The following is a 20,862-nucleotide window of genomic DNA, read 5'->3' as shown; positions in this document are numbered from 1 at the left end:
ATTATAATGAATAATTATGAAGCAGTCTAGATTTGAAGGTTTTATGTACACAATCACTGCAGAATACCAACAAAGTCATTATTAAGGTCCTATTTAATTTGATGTTTTCATTAAGGACTTCAGAGGAAGAGAGCAACCCACACAAATTTAGGGTTAGCTAAAGGCTGACTTATGAAAGCATCTGGGAGAAGTGATTCAAAGAGTAAAAATGACATTTCTCTCATAGAAAGAGTGAGAATCAATTCTGCTGAGCAAGTCCGATTTGAACTTCATCAAGTCAAACAGCTTCTGTCTTAACTTCATACCCCTCCTTACAAGACTGTGTCAGATTTCTTACCTTTGTTCTGTTTCTTTCTCCCAGATTTTGATATTTAAATACAGTCCTACTAGGAACATATGTCACATTTTCCCTAAAATTTATAGGGACAAATTAAGAATGAACAGAAGTTTATGCTGGATCTTTGACAAACCTTTTCTATATGATGCCAATAAATAACCAGAATATAAGTCTCACATTTCATTCTGCCAGCATTCAGAAAAATTAATAATTAAGGGAAGAAGGATAAAGGAGGCAGGGTTAATCTTCTCTTTGATATAAAGTAAGTTTTTATCTGATTTCTCCTTGCACTTAGCAACCGAGACGTTGTCTTGTTCAGTCACTTAATGCAGGGACTGGTCCCAGTTACCCTTCAAAACACTTTAGGTGTGTCCCCTAAGCCTGTTACTCTGTTTCTGTGCACAGGGTATGAAGAACTGACGTATTTAATTAAAAAGTTACAAATTCCTCCTTGCTGTCATTTCAGCCGATTTCCTGCCTGATGATAACTCTTCTTTGTTCCACAGCCTATGCCAATGTGGTATGAAAAACATGTTTTTAAGATATGTTTGTGAACTTTAAAAAAAAAGGTATTTTTCCCCAGAGAGCATGGGTTGTGTTATTGCTGCATCAGCAGGTACTTGCTTGCTTCCTGTGATCACTAGGCAAGGAGCAGTAGCCACAGGCAGAGTAGCTCCCAAAATCAACAAACAGTCAAGCTGATGGTTAGGATCTGGTTCGTCTGGTTTTAAACTGAGAGCAAAGAACTGAGTTGTGATTTAAATCAGAACTAGTAATAAAAGCGTGTGGAAGATCAAAGGGGGATGGGAATAGACTCAAATATCTGGGGACTAGTATAATAGCTTTCATTCTAGTGTGTATTGAGAAGTACCAGGTCAGCTGATAACAAGAAAATATATTCTAATCTCATTATTGCTGCTGAATATTGAAGTGGGAATAAGCTAGGTAAGCCTGTCTCAACCTTCTCATTTTGTGTCATCTTAACATGTCAAAGACAGAAGAATTAAAGGCCTGTCCTTGAATAAATTACTTCTTCTACACATAAAGAAATTGTGTATAGGTTACTGTCTCTCTCATTTTCTCTTTTAACCATTCTTCATCACAATCACAAATCTATGGTTAATCTATAGCTAATTGTCAAATGACATCCTCCATGACTAATTAACTATCAGGGAAGCTAACATTCCCAGAAATAAAATGTTTGATGGGGTGTTTCCCTCTATTTCACATTCAAATAGCCTGTTATAAATTGATGATACCACAGCTGACTTTTCCTTCAAATGCCAAAGCCTTTCCTATGTAATAGAATGTGAATTCTAAGTAGAAAGACATTATCCTTTATGAACCATATCACTGCAAACCCATAAATCACTCTTCTAAATGATTTCTCTGTGTTACATGAGTAAAATGCTGAATCTATCAATCCTTCTTGCTTTATGAGTCTCGGGACAGCACAAAGGCGTGAAAGCTGAAAGAGTATATATTAATCCTTCTGAAAAGTCAAGACTCAGCTAATGTAAAGAAGCGAGTATGCCTGACACTGCTCATTTGAAATCTACAAAATGAATAACCCAAATGGGGAAGGTCCCGTTGTCACATTCTCACAAGGAAGCATAACAAATGGCAGTCTACTGAGTATATATCAACAAAATCTGATAATGCTAGTAAAAACATCTATTGTGGACCCATCAGCACAGGAAAGACATGAAGCTGTTCGAGTGGGTTCAGAGGAGTCCACAAAAATTATCAGAGGGCTGGAGCACCTCTCCTGTGAAGATAGGCTGAGAGAGCTGGGGTTGTTCAGCCCAGAGAAGAGAAGGCTCCAGGGAGATCTTACAGCAGCTTTCCAATACCTAAAGGTATAAGAAAGATGGGGACACACTATTTAGCAGGGCCTGTTGCAACAGAACGAGGGATAATGGTTTTAAAATGAAGGAAGATTGATTTAGATTAGATATAAGGAAGATATTTTTTTACAATTATGCTGGTGAAACACTGGAGCAGGTTTCCAAGAGAGGTGGTGTATGCCCCATCCCTGGAAACATTCAAGGTCAGGGTGGATGGGCTCTGAGCAAGCCAATCTAGTTGAAGATGTCCCTGCTTATGAAAGGGGTTTGGACTAGATGGTCTCTAAAGGTCCCTTCCAACCCGATGATGATTCTATGATCCTGTGATCTTCCTTAATATATTTAAATAGATACTCCTGTTTTGATCTTTCTACTAACTGGTAATAGTACAATGCTCTTAGGATCTACAGTATTTAAAAAATATTATTACATCAATATTTTTAAATTGTTAGCATTTTAGCATTGTTACTAAAATTGATTATCCCATAAATTCCTTACTGCAGTAAAATGATGATTATACAAATATTTCTTCCCCTGAAAATCACCTTTCATAGCGCCAGGAGGGCTCTTCAGAGGGACCTGGATAGGCTGGAGAGATGGTCTGATTCCAATGGGATGAGGTTCAACAAGGCCAAGTGCCAGGTCCTGCACTTTGGCCACAACAACCCCTGTAGTGCTACAGGCTGGGCACAGAGTGCCTGGAGAGCAGCCAGGCAGAAAGGGACTTGGGAGTTTGGATTGACAGGAAGCTGAACATGAGCCAGCAGTGTGCCCAGGTGGCCAAGAAGGCCAATGGCATCCTGGCCTGGATCAAGAACAGTGTGGCCAGCAGGAGCAGGGAAGTGATCCTTCCCCTGTACTCAGCACTGGTGAGGCCACACCTGGAGTGCTGTGTCCAGTTCTGGGCCCCTCAGTTCAGGAAGGATATTGAGGTGCAGGAGCAGGTCCAGAGAAGAGCAACAAGGCTGGTGAAGGGACTTGAGCACAAGTCCTGTGAAGAGAGGCTGAGGGAGCTGGGGTTGTTTAGCCTGGAGAAGAGGAGGCTCAAGGGTGACCTCATCACTCTCTACAACTACCTGAAAGGAGGTTGTAGCCAGGTGGGCATCAGTCTCTTCTCCCAGGTAACCAGCAGTAGGACAAGAGGGCATGGTCTTAAGCTCCACTAGGGGAGGTTTAGGTTGAACAGCAGGAAAAAATTTTTTATGGAGAGAGGAGTCAGGCATTGGAATGGCCTGCCCAGAGAGGTGATGGATTCACCATCCCTGGAGGTTTTTAAGATGAGACTGGATGTGGCATCAGTACCATGGTCTAAACATGGTACTATACTATACCATAGTATAAACACAGTGGTGTTGGATCAAGGGTTGGATTTGATGATCTCAGAGGTCTTTTTCAACTCAGTTGATTTTATGATTCTATGATTCTAGCCTCAAAGCTTTGGGTCACCTCTTTCACCCAGAAGCGAAAGAAGATGTATATCCCCACAGCACCTTTGCCTCACTGGAGAAACCTATCTAAACCTCTTACTGGGGTTTCAGAGATACCCTATGGATATTAGCTACACCAAAACCATGTCAGTAGCAGAAACCAGACTCATTAGCAAGCAGCTAATGGTTAGCATACTCAAAAAAATTATTTTAAATATGTCCCTACCTTCCTCCAAAGAGCACTCAAGGTTGAGTGGAAGGTTTTGCTTTTAAAATATATTTTCTTTAACATCCTAATATGTGGAATCAGCATTTGGTCAACTGCCAACCAGCTTCACAAAGCAGTTCTACTGGTGTGTAACTATGTCTAGAATTGAAAGAAGCAGTATCCTTGTAGCACTTTCCTCAAAGAACCAGAAGACAGAGTTGACATTTTTTGAATGTGTTTCATTAAGTTTAATAAAATAAATGTCTAGATAAATAAATACAGTAATGACATGCTGCTGAGCAGACATTTCTCTTGGTACACTACAGAAGCTGAATAGAGCGCTTCAGAGACATGTAAATTGCAGATATCTGTTGGAAGGCAGTACTCTTCAAATTGGAAGAGTGATACCACGTATCTACTGATCAATAGCAATCTGATAATCTGATAAAGTTATTCATCTTCTAAATTACATAGCAAAAATAAAATAGACTGTATTGTGAAACTTTAAAAAACACTGTGTAATATTCTAATGCCTCTGAAGTCAACATGATTTTTATTTCAATGCAAACAGAATGTGAATTCTCTCCATATTGTTTTCCAAGAACACACATAGTAAAGTAATCAATCCAGCTACAAATCTGTTTATCAGAATTTCTACAGTATAGTCTCATTTATTGTCTGTACCATCACAAACTTTGAAACCACTAGTAAGGGACAAGACTATCTCATACTTTTTTAGGTTTCATCTTATTTTTAATGTTCAGCAATCTGGAAAAGCTAAAATGATAGATATCATTTTTATAATTTAAAATACACAAATTTTAAAATTTGTGTGCTGTTTAATGATTTTCTTTTCACCTCCTCAACACATCTAGCAAAATTATCAATGCACTTAGAGAAATAAGAGTTGACAGAACCTGAGACAAGTAAGCCTAGAAATATGAAGAAAATAGTAAATTGATATTTAAAGTTCTTAGCAAATTCAGGTCCCCTAAAACAAGTCAATATCTATCAGCCTGGGAATATTATTTAGAAAAAACCCTCACAACACCAACATCAGTAATTTCTTATACTTTCACAACACAGATGCAAGTAATTTCTTATAGTGTCTGACAAATTAGCACTTCTATTCGTTTGGCAGAAGCATTTGAATTGATTAATTTCCTAGAAATATCTCCATTACAGTTTGATGTCCATGGCTGAATAAATTTCTCCCTTAAACAGAACATACAGATGAGCTACTATCAATATACACAGAGGCATAATTGTCTCCAAAAAATCTCGACTAACCACAGCCTCTGAACTCTGCAGTGCCTCGTCAGTGTTTGTCAGCTTACATTGGCTTGCTAAAAGTATTTGGAGCTCCTGTAAGAATGTTTGTCATTATATGAATTGCTCCCGATTTTCTAGCCAGAAAGGTCAAGTGAAAGTGCTTATTTGTATTTACAGTTCAAATTAATTTTTAATTGTATTTATACAATGCAAAAGAATAAGAGTATGCGTTGGTCCCTGGTCATTAGTTCATTAATACTTTTTTTCCTTAAAGTCAGAATAAGAAATACAGGCCCAGAAGATACTTACTCAGTAATTTAGTTTACAAGGAAAACCAGAAAAAGTTTACTAATTTCCAGAGTTTGGGGAGAAAACTTTTAAGCAATGTGCATTTCATATAATTTATCCAAAAGTTTAACTTTGGTAGTAACCTATCTGGCTTCCATCTCCAGATGCAGTTCCTTGCCCTGAGTCTGCTTAACACAAGAGAGATCCTTTAGAGCTTAGAAAAAAAAACCCTGAAACAAACAAACACCCAAACAAACAAAAATTAAATAAGTCCTTTTATTTCAGTCCAAGTAATTCTCTATTAGTAGATGCAATGCAGCATGCACTGTATTTTACCACTCCTTATTTTGCTTTCAAACTATTTATGCACATAGGTGATAACAGAAATTTCCATGCAAAGTAAACATTTGTCTGCATGTTACCACGTTGCATGCAAGTAATTCACAAGTGCAATCATAGGACCTTAAATGTTCTTTTGAACTGTCTGAATTTCTTCAGCATCCTCTCCCACACAGAGGTCTGAATGTGCACAACCATACATGCACAGAAATAGATAGACAGATTGTATTTCAGATAAAAAACTCAGTGGGATTAGTCCTTTGAGTAGGTTGGCTACCTGGATAGGTAGGTGATCTCTTTGGAGTCTACATCCAATCCATTATTTACTTCACTCCCTCCCTTAAATTACTCCCTTCAAAACATAGTGCTTTGTGTAAAAATTATTTTCCTTTCCCATATGTTTAATCCAGTAGTCTTCTGTTCTTTTCTAATTGTTCTGCCAAGCTTACTGAGGCTAAGAGAAATTAAACAACTGTGCAAGGTCACAAACGTGTCAGGTCAGCCAAAATTAGCAACAAGATTTAAAACCAGATACATAACTGCATACAAAATAGGGAGAAAAAGGTGAACATCATCACTTTGAGGGTTGTTGTTTGGGGTTTTTTTGCTATAGGTAAGCTTAGGTAAATTATCGCCCTATCAAGAAGAGGTTCTCTTCTCTCCTTTCTCCTGGTATATCCTTGATTGTGCTATACAACCACCTTTTTGCATAGAAAGAGCAGGGTTCATAACAACTTTCCTCCTCTTGCACCACTTCTGAGGGATAAGCCGTAGAAATGGACAATGCTGTATCCAACTTTTAAAAAGGGAAAGGCATAAGTAGCTGCTGGTACCTACATCAAACCCTCTGCTAGACAACAGAGACCCACTACTTGTTATAATCTTTCTTGGAAGCGGAGAGAAAAACTATGCTAGTTCTTTAAAGTGAAGAAAATTAGCCTCTTTTTCTGTCCTGACTTTTAAACTTTCCTGCTCTATGCCTATAAAGAACTGCATTTAAGAGAATTGTGTAATGTAGAATAAGAAGACAAAGGATTTTATGAGGTAATGAAATATTTCCTGCATTAATATTACTGTGTGTCTAAGAAAAGAAGCAGTATATTTGAAAAAAAAAAAATGCAAGTAGGGTCACTGTGTGAGGCACGGACAAGCTTCAGTTGGGCTCAAAAGGCGTTAAGATACAGTTCCACAACAAAGAATGCATTACTATTAAGAATATATGAGGATATAATAATACACTATCTTCCTACTAAGAATAGATTAAATTTTAAGAACATATCACATATATATATATTATATGAAGGATTTTAGTTCTTATCATTTTCCCAAGCTGCATGCCAACTGCATCATGATTATTTAAAATATATGTGTGTTTTTAAGTCTAAGATTTGAAACTTGTCAAAGGTCTGCGAAGGAGGAAAAAAGTGTGCTCATCCTTAATTACTTTTGTATTTCCCCTGCTCTGTAGAATAATTCATGTTTAAAATGCAACACTGACTATCACCTTCTATCAAAAGCCTAAGCATCTGTTCCCAACAAATTCCTACAGAAAGGCAAGGATTTTGGTTGACTGCTACATTTTCACAATATCTGTCCTCTCAAACTAGAATTTGAGATTAAAAAAAGGGGGAAAATAGTAATAAAATCTACTCCTTTTACTATACAAAAGACACTTGGTTTTTCTTCTTATAAAAGTATTGACAAGCTGAGTTCCGAATATGGAACATTTTCAGTTTCAGCCTTGAAAGGGAATAGGTTATGCATAGGCATTTATGGTTCTATATGCATGAGGTCCCAGATTTTCTTATACCTCCCAGTGCTTCAGATTTTTCAAATACCCTTTTAGAGTTCGGAAATCACTCATTACGCACTTACTACTTTTAATTACTTCCCACCACTTAAAAAAAAATCTTTGGTCAAAATCCTCGGTGGTTTTCAGTTTCTCTCCTCATGAAAAAAAAAAAACCAACTTACAGTATTTGACATGCCCTTCAGCATTAGTACTTTTGGAATAAAATACATCTTCCCTTTGTTCGTTATCAAAATCTATTTATATATTCCCATTGGGAAATATCTGAGACTCATAAAGCAATGAGGAAAAGCACTAATCCATTCATTAGCTGAGTATTTGATCTTTTCCAAGACTATTCAGGACAGAAAAATTAGACTTTGCTATTTTTCTCCCAAAGCAATATAATCTTTAAGAGAAAAGTAAGAACCAAAACCCACAAAGCTGTTTTCTGATAGGTCTTTGAAAACATAGTCTCTGAAAAAATCTATAGAAGCAAGATGCAAAATGCCTCAGAGAAGAAATAGACATACAGGCATCAAATTATGAAGCTTAGACATTAGGTACATGGGTATTATGATCAAATTCAGCCAAACACACAAAGGAAAAAAAAAAGGGCAAAATCCCTGTAATGTACTGTTAATCTTTACCCAAGATGTCTCCAACCCCCCAGTAGTATTTCTTCTCTTTTTTTACTTGCATATAAAAATAGAAGGATGAAAGATATTTTCCTCCTTCCCCTCCTTCCTTTTTTCATCATTTCCCCCTAGCTATTTCATCACCTCTGCAACTTAAAACAAACAAACTAACCTCCAATACAAGAATTAAAATATAATATGAAATAAATATGTCAGTATGTTTCCAATCAATTGTAACGATAAGCAAGTCAGATTTTCTTCTGATACAAAATGATACACAGAGATTTCTAATATTTTCTATGCAGTTAAATATGCTTATGAAGCACTGCTTTGGCAAACACAGGAGAAAGAACATAATTTCAGATTTGCTCTTGTTCTTCTTATGTACTGAAATATTTATACTACACAGACTCTATGTTGGTTCAAATAAAACGACTTTCTCGGATATGATATTTTTCAAAGCTTTCAGTGTTAGAACGAATCTGAAGCAGATCTTGAATTAATTTTAACACTGGCTTTGCATTAAAAAAGTACAGAAGAGTTTAATGAAAAATATGTTAGATGTTCCAGCTGGGAACAATCCTTTGCCTCAAAAATGACAAATTATTCACTGTTCTGTTTAATGTTTCACTAAAAAAAAAAAAAGGAACACTTTCCACAACAATCAAGAAGGTACTCATCCTTAAAATTCCTACTGATCCCAGAACACAGAAATAAGAATTCTTAGACAGTATTTCAAAATTTACAATTTCTCACCAAATGTTAAAATATAGGTATGAATAGAGTCATACCAAAGACACTCAAGCTCAGTATTATGTTTATTCAGTTAGAACCCAACTCTGGAAAAGATGATGGGCACAGTAAAACCATAAACAATCTGCCCAGACACCCTCCTAACCATCCGGCACTATCTTTGCATTTAGCAGAACCACACCAAGTATTTCTAACATATGAACTTACCACATTCACACACATTCTTAGCACATAGAAGACTCCATGAAAAGGAGCTTCTCACCTCAAGATCAACTGTGTGAAGCTCATCCTCCTCTTCTTTCTTTTGAACCACTTCCTCCTACTTTTCCTTTTTCCCCCTTAGATGTTGTTTTGGGAGATGCAGGAATCATAGATCCCAGTTCACACTCAGTTCATCAGCCACCTGAAAAAATTTCATTGCACTTGGCCAGCAACCTGAATGTTACTTCAACAGTGGGCTGGTTGTGGTGACACTGCAGGTCATAACTCAGGGCAGGTAAAATGTGATTAGTAGCATCAGCTGTAAATGGAACCTCATTTCTCTGACATATTTTTCTTATTCTTGTTATGACAGCTCTTGAGAATGCTTGTCTCAAATCATCAAGAGCCTTAAGCATTAAATACCTGCATGGAAGATTTCTACAGAGACTTCTAGAAACAAATACTTCATCTGTTCTCTCTAACTTTAGGATAATTTCCTTCAGGTTGTCAAGCAACAACCATTACCACATTGCTGAAACTAGACAAGGATTTAACCCAGAGGCCTTGCCTGAAGCCCCTTCATGAGGCTGTATGAGCACTGGAGCAGCTGACAGCATGTACAAAGCCGGTCAAATGAATGATGTTTCCATTGTTGCTTCCTCTTCTCTCCCACGTGAAGGGATAGAGGTTATCTTTTGAGTCACATGGCAGGTTTTAATATGAATATCCCGCACAGCAAGCATGTCAGAGATGCTGCAAGGGCAGCTGGGGAAAATGACACCAAAAAAAGTGATTAAAGCAACAGGAGACTGAGTTGTAAATGATCAGGCTGGGTAAAGTGTGGGGAGGAGAAGCGTCAGAACTAAGAGACACACTGATGAAGAGAACTGCTGTGTCTACACACTGGTATGCCCTGAGGTAGGGAGGTAGATAGGTATGCATGTGAAGAAGCATCAGCATGGTAAGGCATAATTTTCTTCTTTTTTTTTTAAATAAAATCATTATTTTTAAAGCATTGCTAATTTTCAGGTAGATTTCCTTGCACTTAAAACATGCATCTTATGACAGAAAATAAAAATACATCACAGTACAATCTCTGTTTTAAAAGATAATTATAAAACCCTTTCTTCAAATTTGTCTTCTAGGAGCTCAAAGTTATTATTTTTGTAGCTATTTTTCCTTGCATTGCACTGTTCATCACATATTCTACACTAAAAAGCATTGACAGTTTTACAAGACCAAAAACCTTCCAATGACTGAACATGTTACCTAAAGTTTTAAAAAAGCAAATCTATAGGAAACTAAGCAGTTGCCTAACTCAGCCTGTGCAAAATATAACTTAAACATTTCTGGAGCAGCAGAGATGACAACATGGAAAAAATTCTACATCTCCCTCCACAAAAAACCCTCTTAGATCCCACCACAAGTTTAATTCTGATGTAAGTAAATGTGTACCAAGTAAATAAGTAATTTGAGGCCTCAGTAGGAGGCATGATATCTAAAAGTCAGTCTCTGCTGAATAAAATTGTAACTAGTTCCTAGAAGAATAAATAATTCACAAAAAAATTACTTGGAGTAAATTTTTTTGTATGTTCTATGCCTTTCTCAGACTCATTAAAACTGTTTCTATATTTTCATAATATATCAATTTCAAATGACACCATCATTTGTGTATTAAACAACTACATCCTAGGACAATTTATCTTGAGTGCTTATCTATTTGTACGTAATATATTCCACTGAACTAGATTAGCTACACTTGAACAAATCTCAAGTGTTGATTATTCCATTGCAGTTCTTTCACAATCCTTTTATATTTACGGTTGTGCATGGTGATCATGTATAAAATGAAGGATTTGGGATTTTGGGGTGGTTGGATGCAGGGATTACTTCATTTTCTTAAGACAGACATTTTTTTGTCATTGAACTATGCTGTTAGCTGATCTTAGGAAGTTTCCAACTCATCTCAGTAGTACACTAGGACATCAGTGAAAGTAATATTCAGTATGTATTACAGTTGGAAAACCTTTTATTGTATTAGAATAAAGCAATATATTAAATTCATACATTACTGAATTTTTAGAGACAGAAAGTAGTCTTTAATGATTACAACAGCAATTACTCAGCAATTACTGTTTCTGAAATGAATCTTTCAATCTAACATTCTGCTTCTTGACTATCCATAGGAAATTGTTCCAAAATTAATTAAACCTGAAAATTTATTGAGGTCAGTGTTAATTTGAAGATTTGACAGTACCATTTTTTTTTTAATACATAAGGAAATGCTTTCCAAATTTAAATAATTTTTTTCTGAAATACCACTTTTGGAGAAAAGTTAATCATCTAATTATGAGAGGCTGTGGCTTTCATTCCAAGGAATAAATTATCTTCATAATTATTTTCATAAGAAACTTGGATATACAGTAAATCAAATACCAAAAGATGACAGTAAGGTTATCTTCACTTTCATTATTACATTAACCCACAGGAGTACATGATTCTTTGATGAACCATCTTAACAGTTAACTGGTATGAACTTAACTATGTCAATATTACATTTCATGTATCTTTTGCCTGTTATCAGACAAAAAAATTTCTCACTGAAAATACAGCAATAGTAAGAATTTCTATCCATCTATCTTTTTTTTTTTTTGATTCATGCACTGAAACTGAAAAGATAAATTAAGAGAAAGAAAACATAAGGGGAAGCTAGAAAGCTTGAAACTGGTCAGTGATTGTCACAAATGACTGACAAAAAGGAAAATATCTTCCATGGACCTACACTTTGGTATCTTTTACGTTTATCATAGCATAGAAAGACACGAGTTTCTCATTTTGCATTTCAAAACTTTATGCTCATGAGAACTAGACAGTATCTTTGAATTTGTTGCACAGTAAAGTCTTGAAACTTAAGACTTTCAGACATTTCAGCATCATGAGACTGACTGAAAACACTGCTTGCATAAAACAGTTCAGGTAGCTTCTCCATTAGCACAAAATGGGATTGTTTAAACCAGAAACAGTTTTGCTTCAGACAAGATCAGGTTTAAGGAAGGTTAGAACATTCACAAGTTTCTTTATTTTCTTCTTGGAGTGACACAGGGCAGACAACCAGGGAAGAAAGGTGCTCTGGAAGAAAATAAAGTATGCTTTTTCAGGGGAAATCTGAGTTTGGAGTAATGGATACATCAAACAAATTCCAACCAGAAACTGAACAAGACAGTAACTGTCTCCTGATGGAAGCAGAAAGGTGGGGCAGAGGAAAAAGGGAGGTATTTTGTGGGAAAGCAACACTGCCAAAAATCTCTTCAGCCCAGATAGCCCATTGGTTGATGTGGTTGTGGTCAAACACAGAAGTATCCAGTGAGAGTTTGAGAAACTCTAGCGGAGTTTTCATTTCTTTCTTCACTTACAGAAGTGTAACTGAAAAGACACATGAATTAAGAAACAGATATGATAATGATCACATGATGATAGATGCCCTAGCTATTTTACGCAGAAATCTGGAAAATACATTTGAATTACTTTCTCCCTCTGTATAAGCAATATTTCCTTTTTAAATAGCTGAAACCAACAGGGGATGCTTTTAAAAAACTGCCCTTCTTACTGCAGCAGGCTCAGTCAGAAACACCCCCATCACAGGGACATGAAAACTGTATTGCAGCTTAAAAGTTGCGTAAACTAAAGTTAAGAAAATTATACATGAATGTTGAGCAGATGAAGACATAACACATTTAACATCAAACACAGTTGCTCCAAAGTTTTACAGAAGTTGTGTTACCTTTGCTACGGTTCCTTTCAGTGGATGCTGAGTCTTCCCTCAGCCTTTAACTGCCCAAATGGCACTTGAGCTGTCAGTGCCAGGAGCAGTCCAGGCTCTGCCACACATACATCTGTGTGCATCTAAACTTATCGTCACACACCAAAAGTGAAGCACATCACACTTATCTTTCCTTCTGCATTCTCTGCATGCAAACATTCCTTTATTTCTTAAGCTTCTTTCATTAGGGCTGGCACCCTGCCTACCCTAACCCTCATCAGTACCATTTCCAAAGTTTGCACTTAAAGAGATTCAGGACATGGACCTGTTGGAGCAAGTCCAGCAGAGGGCCACCAAGATGATTAGAGGGATGAAGCATCTCTCCTCTGAGGAAAGTCTAAGAGAATTGGGATTTTTCAGCATGGAGACTTCAGGGTAACCTAATTGTGGCCTTCCAGTGGCTGAACCTTAGCCTTTAAAAAGGCCAAAAAAATCAAAACACCACAATTTACAGACTGCAAGCAAATTGTATGTGCTGGAAAAAAGTGATAGAACATTGTTTCCCATATTATGGATATTTCACGGGATCTTACAGCTTTGTAAGTTTTGAGGTCATCCTAATTGCAGAGGATGACTTAATTCAGCTCCCTACTGCCAAGCCCTACCCTGGTACCTACTTTGGTATTATCAGAAATACAGCAAGCTGTCTGTGTCAGGCAGTGTCTTAGTCTTTCTCTTCCACCCACAACTAAAAGGATGATTGAATGCAAGGTAGAAATAATTAGTATTGTAGGTATCTTGACTGTAAACATTTCAGCCCTGTCTGGATCATGCTAAATTTACAGGTGGCTGAAAAATTAATTCTTAAACACTTTCCACCACTTACCATGGAAGCATCTGAGGGTAAGCTTATTCTTCACCAAATTTCTGGAGTGAATAGAACAAAGAGAAGAACATCATGCTGACCCAGTAACAAAACCCCTGCAAGACCCCCTGAGCACCAGAGGAACAGCCACACAATGTACTGAGCATAAAGCAACACCAGCCCCAGCAGTAGGAAAACAAGAGAATGTAATTTTGTCTCCAACAGCAAAAACTATGAATTATTTCTGGTTACTGTTTGAGGACTAAAGTTACAGGATACACAGACAAGTACGTCACTGTGGACAATATGAACACTAGTGACTTCCTCCCCTCAGTTATAACCAAGACCTAAGGTGCTGGTGGTATTTACTTGAACTTGAGTAGCGAGTCTAAGTCCCAAATACATGAAAATAAGTGAACAATTGTGTATATCTTTTTTAACACAGGAACTGTTTATCTTGGATCTTCTGGTTTATTTGTGGGACTTCCCAGGGCTTAAAATTTCACTCCCTTTTTAAAGTGAATCTAGGACGGCATCAAGTGAACATCTGAAGATCAATACCATACATAACTTTCTCTTTTCGAGCTTAATAAGAACTCTTTGCATGCTTAGAAGGCAAGAGACACTATAATACCTTTGAGGTACATCTGGATAAAATGGAGACTTTTGTTATAAATTCTGTAAACTTTTAATGGAAAAAAAGCCCATGTAAAATTATCAGAAAGTATTTATGTACACCTTTTTAAAACTGTATTTTAGTTATATCCTTGCAAATTTTTTTTGTTTTCTTTGAAAAGTAGAAATTAAAATAATTAGTATACAGAAATATTTTGAAAGTCAACAAGCAAAGGTTAAAAATATAGAACAGTTTAAACTGTAACCACTAAAATTTAAGTTTGAGTCAGATGCCCAAATTTTACCATGTCTCTCAGGTTTTTTTTTTATTTTAGAACGTCACTAAAGTATAGAACACTCCACAAATCTTTTTGTGAATGAAATTTTTATTTACACACTGTATCCAGAAGCAGATACATAAATCCTTATACAATTATTTTTCAAAAATGTGCAAGAAATTACTATAATTTTGTTTACAAACCAAAACACATTAAAATCAATGGACTTTGGATAATTCACTCTGTGGCGTGCTTAGTACAAATAGTGCACACCAGGTCTGAAACAGAGAAAAGTGTAAACTACAGCAATCTGGATTGCAAGTATTAACTTCATGGCACTCCATCATCACTATAAAAATTCTTTAACCCAACAGGTACTCATAAAAAGTTCTTTTAGAATTTTTCATTATCTGTGTAGAATTTAGAACACTTTCCAGATACAATAATGCCATATTTTTCATATTATGAACTATCATCTAGCCCATTTTTTTATTTATAAAGAATGCCTGTAATTTTTAGTCTTTGCAGTCATAGAAAGATTTTAAGAAATTAAATTGGCAATCATTAACGCATCAATAGCTTAGCTCAGAATTTGAAAGTTCAGTAAGAGAGAAATACTTCTCATCAGAATCATAGCCCATATATTGCTGGTATGCTGTTTTAAATTTATAATTCCAGTATTCACATAGATGAAATGCATCAAAACAAAAACTGCACAGATTTTACTTAGCCCAGCAGTCAATATTCACAGAAAGAAATTGGTTTTAACAAAATGCAAAGTCAGCTCATCTGAGAACAATGAGTTTAATTAATAATTGCATTTCTGATCCTTCTGACAGAATTACATTTTGATAAAAAGACGGCATTCACTATGTCAACAGCAGGATAAGTGCTATATCCTTCAAAGAGATCAAATAATACACATCACTTTCAGTTGTTTATAACACTGGCTTACAAAACAAACAAACAAACAAATAAAAAAACCACAGAGGAAATTGTGCAAATTTATTATTTCCAAATACAAATGTGGTTTAACTCTTCTAATTGGTAAAACAGACAATGTTATCAATAATGTCAATCATTTCAGATGCTCAAAAAAAATTTAATTTCAAAGTTTCATTTTCAAAAACATTTTTCCACAATTCAATCCCATAAAAACCATACTTTTTGAACCCTTAAACTGTTGTGCTGAATAAATAGCCATATTTCTACTCTATAAGGATCATAGTCAGTTAGCTTTTATTCCTAGTGTGTCTACTTCCAAAGTTCCCCAAAATATTCTCAACCATTTTCCTTTTATTTGTCAAGGACACTTTGTTCCTCTAATTTTCATGAAGCAGAAGTCAACTCAATTTTTGTGGTTATTCTGACTACTTCTAAATTGACTCATAGCTAAATGTTACTGTGGGTTTTTTTATATTAATCTTTATTATAAGAAATTGTAAGTATCTTTAACATTTTCAAAGTATTTTTTCTGGGTTCCTTCTCCTGGCTGGCCAGTCACCTCAGTATGAAAAAATACTGTGAGGTTCTGACTAAAGAAACCTGAAAAATAAGCATTTGTGTCTACTTACTACTGATTTAAAGTATTTTGAGCTTAGTAGAAATATCACCACCATTTTTTTATTCAGAAGCAAAGTGCTGTGTGGTTCTCACATCCTATACCTCAGCCACTTTAAAATGTTCTTTTTGTGGTAGCTTTATGGGGGGGGGTGGGAAATGACAAAGTTAACTTGACCTGATTAAGTTCACAGATGAAGAACAAGAAAGGAAGGCAACTCAGAAACTCGATAGTTGAAACAGAGTTTAAAGGAAAAAAAATCATCAACGTTTATGAGTGAACAAACTGAAACTTATAAAGGCATGGGCAAGAATTTTAACATGTGTGTTCTTGCACGGTTTTCAATTCAGCAATAAGACCAGGATATTATAGCTTCAAATATTTAAGTTTCAATGCAATGACTGCTAAATTAATGCATGTGGCATAGTATAAACATATGTTTAATGCATTCAATAGTGGTATTAAATGGCAAAGAAAATACTTAATATACTATAATCTTTCAAAGATTCCGTAGAATGCATAGGTCCTCTAGTATGGGGAAAGAATTTTTAAAGTGAAGAAAATGCCAGAGGCTTTCTTCCAAAAGTATCCATCTGAAATCCATAAAAATTATTTTCTTTTTCCTCCCCACAGACAGAATCAGAACACTGTACCATACAATAGGTTATTTGTGCCTTTTTGAATAAATTTAGTGATCCTGATTCAGAGGAGGAGGGGACGGGGCATGACTGGATAGGGGGAGAAGTCAGTAGAGGAAAAAAAAGAAAACAGAATTCACACTTTCATAGATATATCTCCATGGCAGAGCCAACAAATTACATGTATAGACTGCTCTACATTATTTCACTTCTTAAGTTTAAAACTTTATCAGACTAAAGAGGAAATCCTTATTCTCCCTCCCTTAAAAGTAAAGGCAGTCTTTATCTACCTTTGATTTTCTTTTTTTTATTTTTTAGTTAAACATTATGGTCAAAAAAATAAATTAAAAAAATATAAATTTCGTCTATCAGTTCAGGCAACCCAAGATGTAGTGCTACTGCACCACCTTGCAGCAATACTGTATTCATTCCTAAAGACTCACTTCAGGGGACCAAAAGGTTAGATTAAATAAGGAGAAGAAAATGACCTAAAAACAAGAAAGCTGTATCGAAGATGAACAGCCTTTTTTCTAAGGTGATGTTTACTGATTAGCCATTCCTAGCAGAGACAGGGAATATGACATTCTAAACTACAAAACAGGGGGGCAGAGGCAGAGAAAGCAAGCCTCCCTCCCAAACAAGCTATGATCCCTTTAACAAATAATTCATAAAAGTGATCGAAACATGGGAGGAAAAAAACCACAAACCAACAACTAAAACAAAACAGGAAAATGCCATGGGTTAACCTTGCATGATGAAAATACTACAGTGTTGAACCTGTACTCCCCACTGAAAGTCTTTTTTTTTCCTACAGAAGGTTAGAGTAACTGTAAGCTTTTCAAATGCCAGAATCTTTGACAGATATCACGAACATTTACTTAACTGATTCAATATTTCGTATGTCAAAACATTTTTCATGACAATAAACTGAAACATTTTCTGCGGTCACTGTATACCCAAACATCTTTTCTCAATGATTTGAAAGACTATGAGAAGAGAGCTTTAGAGATGCATTTTAAGCACCTTCCATACAAAATCTTATCAGTCCTGTTCCTTCCTTCCCAAAGGATATACAAAAAAGGGGGAAAATTATCCAAAGGACATTAGTGTATAACTGTAAATTCTGAAGTGAAAAAAAATGCAGAAAAATGAAAAAGGATAAAATTTCAAGTAGCTTGAATATAAATAAGGTAGAAATCATCCTATTAGAAGTTTTATCCCATCCCCAAAATGGCTTATAATTTATGTTCCCACAATAACAATTCCTAGAGTCTTCCTACAAATCCAGGAAATTCCACTCCCCTGTTCCCCAAGGTGAGGCAGGAAGGAAAAGGACAAGAAGATGGGGCCTAGTAGGTGTTCATTTATTTAACTGATGGTATGATTAGAAAAGGTAGTATTTGACAAGATCCCAATATCGCAATTTCCTTAAAGGTATCATATATTGACTTTCATAGACTTTCTTTTTAAAGGCCATTTTTAGATAACAAAACACTGAAACAAGAAAAAGGTTGAACCAACCTTCTCAAACACAAGAGTGTACAGACAATACAAGGCTTAGGAGGAAGGCATTCATTTTCTTTTCCTTAAAGATATGCTGCATAACCATACTCTTATCACACAGCTCTGTCTATATGTTAGGGCATATCTCTATAGAAATTTCTAATTAGGACACTAGGAAATAGTTCTTACCATAGGTGTAAATTCGGTAATTTAGAATACCAATATGTTCTTTATCCACGATCTTTTTTTTTTCAAGAGGTTGTTTTAAGGGAAAAAAAAATTCCATTCAATGAGTTTCATTTGACTTTTACTTACCGTTGAATACACATGAAATGTGCTTTCAATGCATAAAAATCACAGTGGATAGCAGCAAAGGACTTGGGGGAAATTAAGGAGAATTTGATCATTCACATTGTGATTAATCTGCACATTGATGAAAGATATCTATTTCACACTTCTAAAAATAAATTGAGATCATTCTTTCCAACAAAACAAAAAAGAAAACCTCCCAAAATACACAAAACCCCCCAAAACAAACATAAATCCAAATGCATTACTTTTCTTTTACACACAAAAATGAAATATTTTTATGGCAGCAAAAGATTCTGATAATAATGAAAGTCTGTAAACTGTAATTCAATCTCTTTTTGTTGTTGTCGTTCCCAAAGTGCAAGATGCAAGATTCCCGTAAGCTTTCAGTAGTGCTTTTCCTGTAAATAATCCTTCATTTTGTTTGGCAAAGGCAGTTTTTGAATCAGGTCTATTCTGGTGTACTGACGTATTACAAAACGACACAGGTACTGCAAAGAGCGCACCTGCATAAACCGAGACACTGGATTTGTCAGTCTCACAGGGTAAGTGGCAGATCCAGGCAGTCGGGATCTCGAATAGCAGAAAGCTCCATTTTCAGAGTCCCTGATTGAATGTTCAATTAAGTCAACTATAGATGTATGTCCCTCCACATCTGGCTGTTCATAAAAACTAAACCTACCATTTGAGTGTTCAATTCTAGTGTGAAGAGTTTTTCCATGGGAACGAAAACTCAAACTTAAAAGATAACGATCATCAGAACTATCTCGAACGAGAAATGAGCCATCAGGCACATTAGCTAATTTTCCCTCTGCCTCCCAACGTGTAATGGGGCCCCAGTACCATCCTTGTTTTGCAAGTTTTTTCAGTTCTTCCGTCAGACTTGTCACAACCATAGGACCACTATTCTGTACAGAATCATAGACTCTTCCAACTCCTGGGGCAGTGTTAGGATCAAAATTCAAATGGCAGCGCATACTTTCAGCCACATGGGCATCTGTGCCATTTAATCCACTGAAGTTCCTTTGGATTTGATTATTCTGCATTGGAGGTAGCAAAGGTGAGAGTGGAGGGACATCGCTGTGATTAAGTCTTGGGCTTTGCAACATGACTCCTGTGGTACCAATCAACAAACCATTCACCGTCTGGTCCACAAAGATATCCGGTGCAACGACTACATCCTGATCCACTTGGCTCTCGTCTTCATGGAAAGCATTTCCCCCGACTTGAGAAGAAATAGTTGAAACTTCCATGGGTGAGGAACTATCCAGACAGTAACTACGTGATCCTTCCAAAGGATACATTCCCTCATCTAAAGGCACAGTATACTGAATGTAGTCCTGAGGCATTAATCCAATAACTACAGGCACATGTTCATCAATATGAAGATGCAAGTCTCCGTTCTGAGATTCTGTATTTTTTAATGCATTGTTTTGTTCCTGGAACACGTTTTCTGACTGCAACTCATGGAAGTCCTTTCGAACACCATTTAGTGCTGGGCTTGGATTAGAGGAATGGACCAAAGCCTTCACTTTCACTTCCATTTTGATGCAAGTCTCTTCTGAATTTGTAGGTCGAAGGGGCCAGGGAGTTGGACTGTAATGGTGATTACGGAGGGAAGTAGATCTCAGAGGTCTTTGAGCTCGCACATCTTTGAAGGTTATTGGAGCAGATGAGGAAGAAAAGGTGTCATCATCTGCAGAGCTTACAGATGGTGTGCTGCCTTTGCCTTTCTGTTTTTGTTTTGCTGAAAGCCTCCTTTTTAATGTACCCATTAAACTTTCACTTTTTGATCTATTTTTGCCTTTTTCATCTTCACTATTGACTTCACAGCTAGCCAAATCTTTACCATAGCAGCTGCCAAACAAGGAGTCATCTTTTCCAAATTCACTTAAGGATGGCTGCTGAACCACTACAAAGTCACTTTCATCTTTACTTTTATTTAAGTTAAAGGACTTGCGAATTGTTTTCAGACTAATTTTCTTCATTATGACAAGTTAACAAATCTGGTTGATCAGCAGTACTTGCGGTGATGTAGCCCTAGCACATGCAGAGCAGCTTCTGCTTCATTTACGTGTCTTATCCAGCCTCATTGAACTTCAAGAGCCATTTCCTGGAAACAAATAAAAAACAATTAACTTCACAAAAGAAATATTTCAAAAGTTATCTATAAGGGTTTCCCCCTCTCCAAACAATACAGCAGTCGCAATACTCAAACAATGGGCATCAAACAA

At 36.2% G+C, this 20,862-nt stretch overlaps 1 protein-coding gene across 4 annotated transcripts in view; it reads right to left on the bottom strand.

The window, feature by feature from the left end:
* Positions 1–14,582: 14,582 nt before the first annotated feature.
* The window catches only part of SOCS6 (suppressor of cytokine signaling 6), a 31,485-nt gene continuing 25,205 nt past the window's right edge, over positions 14,583–20,862 (bottom strand). For all 4 annotated transcript variants that reach the window (XM_050318250.1, XM_050318240.1, XM_050318269.1 and 1 more), the window contains one exon: positions 14,583–20,741. In XM_050318250.1, coding sequence (XP_050174207.1) covers positions 19,015–20,616 — 1,602 coding nt within the window. In that variant the 5' untranslated portion in view covers positions 20,617–20,741 and the 3' untranslated portion in view covers positions 14,583–19,014. The remainder of the gene's footprint in view (positions 20,742–20,862) is intronic.

The sequence above is a fragment of the Myiozetetes cayanensis genome, unplaced genomic scaffold (assembly GCF_022539395.1).
Source record: "Myiozetetes cayanensis isolate MyiCay16 unplaced genomic scaffold, myiCay2020 scf1, whole genome shotgun sequence".
NCBI lineage: Eukaryota > Metazoa > Chordata > Aves > Passeriformes > Tyrannidae > Myiozetetes > Myiozetetes cayanensis.
Note: the sequence above shows the minus strand (reverse complement) of the source record. Positions and strands in the feature narration are given on the sequence as shown.